This window comes from Gallinula chloropus (assembly GCF_964237585.1).
Source record: "Gallinula chloropus genome assembly, chromosome: 1".
In the NCBI taxonomy this organism is placed as follows: domain Eukaryota; kingdom Metazoa; phylum Chordata; class Aves; order Gruiformes; family Rallidae; genus Gallinula; species Gallinula chloropus.
In genome coordinates this window covers 188007866-188011673 of record NC_140085.1, presented here as the reverse complement: position 1 = coordinate 188011673, position 3808 = coordinate 188007866, and the positions used below count along the sequence as shown (strand labels likewise).

Below are 3808 nucleotides of genomic sequence, written 5' to 3'. Positions count from 1 at the left end.
GGCTCTGGGAGGGGATGCGAGTGAGGCTGAAGGCTCCCTGGGCAGGCTCGGTGCCCGGGGTGAGGAGGGCTCTGGGAGGGGTTGCGAGCGAGGCCGAAGGCTCCCTGGGCAGGCTCGGTGCCCGGCGTGAGGAGGGCTCTGGGAGGGGATGCGAGCGAGGCCGAAGGCTCCCTGGGCAGGCTCGGTGCCCGGCGTGAGGAGGGCTCTGGGACAGACAGAGGAGGGACAGGAAAGCGTGACTGGGAGGGAAAGGCAGGGTCCAGCTCTCCCTGCCCTGTAAAGCCTCCGGCATCCGGCCGGAGCGAGGAGGCTGCGGTGGAACCCGCGGGCTTGGGGACAGGCTGGTGGCCCGTGTCGGGGCTCCGGTGGCTTTGGTAGGTGGCTCTGCCCCGGGAAGGGGAGGAGGTTGGCGGCACTCCCAGCCCGGCCGGCATCCCTCACCACCTCCCGCGATGCTCCAGTCCCGGCTCAGCCTGGCAGCCGCACAGGCAAGGAGGGCACCCCAGGTGAGTGTGATTCCCCCTTCCCACCCCTCCAGCACTCCCTTCCCCTCCCTGGACCTACCCTCCCCACTCCTAAATCAGGGTCCCTCTATGCTGTACCCCATTTGTGGGTCCCGCTCCTGGGATAAACTCAGATCTTGCTCTAAATCTCCCAATTTCAGCCTCCCACCACTTCAAACTTGTTTCTAAGGCAGGCAGGCAGTTGGGGCTGAGCCCATCCTTGTTGGATTGTGGCTGTTCAAACCCTTCCTCCTCCTCCTCCTCGCTGCTGGGGTCTCGTCCTGGGAGGTGTGCCCTGTTTTTGGGGTGTTCCTTTTGTTTAGGGGGGAAGGAGGGAGCTGCCTGAGCTGCAGGCACAGGGTGCTCGGGAGCAGGGGGGACACAGGGGGGATTCCCTGGGGGAACGACAGTGGATGGTGGGGGCTGCTGTGCCCTGAAGGGTGGCACATGTGGGGGACTGTGTCCCTGTGTCCCTTCCTGTCCACACCTGCCCTGATGCCCTGACAAGGCACGAGGGTCTGTGAGGGCACCTGGGGGTCCAGGATGGGCTGGCAGAGGGGACACCGTGTCCCTGGGGGGAGTCACAAGGGGTCTGGGACCTACAGGGAGGGAAATCCCTGGGGTTGTAAGAGAGTGACCCCTCAGAATGGGTCCTTGGGGGTACGTGGGGACCTGTGCCCCCCTGCCAGGGTGGTCAGGACTCCTGACCCTGGGCTAGGGCTGATGGGAGGTCCCTGCTCACCCCAGGGGACCTGGCCTGGAGTCAGGTGGTCAGTGCATTACAGGATCAGTCCTGGAGCTGTGGTTTAGGGTGGGGGACCCCAGACAGCGTGTTCATCCCCTCGCCCCCCGCCAAGGGTCCTTTGGGTGCTGACAGGACATGGTGGTACCCATCGTCCCTGAGTGTCCCTGGGGAAAGCAGGCTTTGAACCCAACCATCCCTGGAAGGCTGTCCCCTGGCACTGCCCCCAGCCCGGGGAGGAGAAGGGGACAGGACAGTCAGCTGCCCCAAAGCTTCAGGGGCTTTATTCCCTCTGTGGAAGGAATGAAATTTGGGGAGGGGGCTGCTGTGAATGCAAAGGGTTTGGCCATCCCCGCTCCTACCCTTGCTGTGCTGCAGAGGAGGCGCTTCAAGGATCATTTTGGGGTAACCACTGGGTCTGGCAGGACACCCCTGGCACCATCCCAAGGGCACTGCCACTGCAGGGACAACCCCAGCTGAGCCTCCCTGTCCTTCCCCATAGGCTGGGCGAGGCCATGGAGGAGAACAACCGAACAGAGACCTGGCACCAAAGCCTCCAGGCAGTGCTTAACGCCTTGAACCAGACTCTACACGGGGTCATCCTCTGCCCCGCCGACCGCCCCGCCGCTGCCGCCGCCACCATCACCCACAACGCCAGCAGCACCCGCGCCAGCCGCCTGGGGCGCGACGACAACGCTTACATGTACATCCTCTTCGTCATGACGCTCTTCGCCGCCACGGTGGGAAGCCTCATCCTGGGCTACACCCGCTCCCGTAAAGTGGACAAGCGCAGCGACCCCTACCACGTCTACATCAAGAACAGGGTCTCCATGATCTGAGCTCAGCTCTGACGTCCTCATCCTGCGTGAGCTGCTGGGGGGGTTCTTTCGGGTCACGAAGCTGCTGTACATCCTGCTGCTGGTTGCAGAATGGGGCAGCGCTGCTGGTCAGCCTGGCCCCAAAGCTGCTGGGAACCTCCCCCCCCCGACGGAGCCCCCCATGGAAGGAGGGGGGTTCCCAGCAGCCCAGACCTGGTTCCCTCTGCCCTGGCATGAGGAGCACAGCGACGTCCTGGCTGGGTTCACAGCTCTGGTCTGGCAGGATCTGGCAGGGTGCAACCCATGGGCAGGTCCCCGTCCTGCAAACCCACCTTGGCTGAGCTGCAGGAGGATGGGGATGGCAGAGGTGGCTCCTTTCCCACCGTAGCCTGCTGAGGCTGGTAGGGACCTTCAAGGAGGAAAATTCACCATCTCCCTGCTTGGACCAGCCAGCGTTGACATCTGAGGGCTCCCAGCAGCTTCGCGACACGGGCTAGTGGGCTTTTCTGGTGCTGTAATTTTTGGGCTGGTCTGGGGCTCAGCTGTTCCAGCTGGGAATTAAAGGAGGTGGCAGTTCCCAGTGGGGTCACGTTTGCTTCTTCTCTGAGCAAAGTCAGTGTTGGGGGCAATCCCTGGGGCACATCTCCATGCCAGTGTCCTGACTGCCAGAGCCCTGGGGATGCATTAAGGGCTAAACCCACTCCGTATGCGCTGCCAAAGGGGCATCAAGGGTAACTCCTGCCTGGTGTCCCTCACGATGGAGCAATCCCCCACCAGCATCCAATCCTCCAGAGCACCTCCCCTAGGAAGAGAGGCTGAGGGAGATGGGCTGGTTCAGCCTGGAGAAGAGAAGGCTGAGGGGGGACCTCATTGCAGCCTTCCAGTCCCTGAAGGGAGCAGAGAAACAGGAGGGGAATCGGCTTGTTAAAGGGCAGAGACTGGTAGGACAAGGGGGTTGGAGTGAACCTGAAAGAGGGAAGGGTTAAATTAGATATTAGGGGGAAGTTCTTTCCAGAGAGAGTGGTGAGAAGCTGGAATGGGCTGCTCAGAGAGGGGGTGGGTGCCCCATCCGTGGGGATGTTCAAGGCCAGGTTGGATGGGGCCCTGGGCACCCTTGTGTAGCTCCAGCCCTGGAGGTTGGTGTCCCTGCCTGTGGCAGGGGGGTTTGGAACTCTCTGATCCCTGGGGTCCCTTCCAACCCAGACCAGTCTATGCTTCTATCCCAACTCCATCCCAGGACATGAGATGCTTTCTCTGACTCCACTGTCCAGGAACCACAGCTTGAGCTACGGGCACACGCGTGGCCTGAGCCTGGCCGGAGGCATCCGGCTCTGCACGTCCCCCAAGGTCTCTCCGGGCTCCGGACGGTGATGCCGAAGGTTTTCCTGCTTCCTTCCTGCTGTCGGCTGTAGCTTTGGCCTTTTGTACCTCAGGTCCCAAATGTGTTTTCCACGGGCTGAGGGCTCAGCAGCAGACGGGAAGGGGATGTTCTCAGGTCCTGCTGGGTTCCTTGGCTTCAGCTCCACGATTACGCTGGCTGGGTTTGGGACCAGCCAGTGAAGTGGCCCATGTCCAGGGCAGTAAACGTCCCCCTGTCTTCCAAACCAGGCTGTGGGGTGACCCAGTCCTTCAACACGTCTTAACCTGTTAATAATGTCATAATTAACGTCTTTAATTGCAGCTAGATTAGCTGGCCCATAGGGACCTTTCTGATGCCTGAGCCCAAACGGTGACGCCAAACCCTA

General features: G+C 61.8%; 1 protein-coding gene across 1 annotated transcript; it reads left to right on the top strand.

The window, feature by feature from the left end:
* The first annotated feature begins 1745 nt into the window (after nucleotides 1-1745).
* KCNE3 (potassium voltage-gated channel subfamily E regulatory subunit 3) lies at nucleotides 1746-2625 on the top strand. The gene has a single exon (XM_084267422.1). The coding sequence runs from the start codon at nucleotides 1761-1763 to the stop codon at nucleotides 2082-2084; it is 324 nt and encodes a 107-aa protein (XP_084123548.1). The 5' UTR covers nucleotides 1746-1760; the 3' UTR covers nucleotides 2085-2625.
* The last annotated feature ends 1183 nt before the right edge of the window (nucleotides 2626-3808 follow it).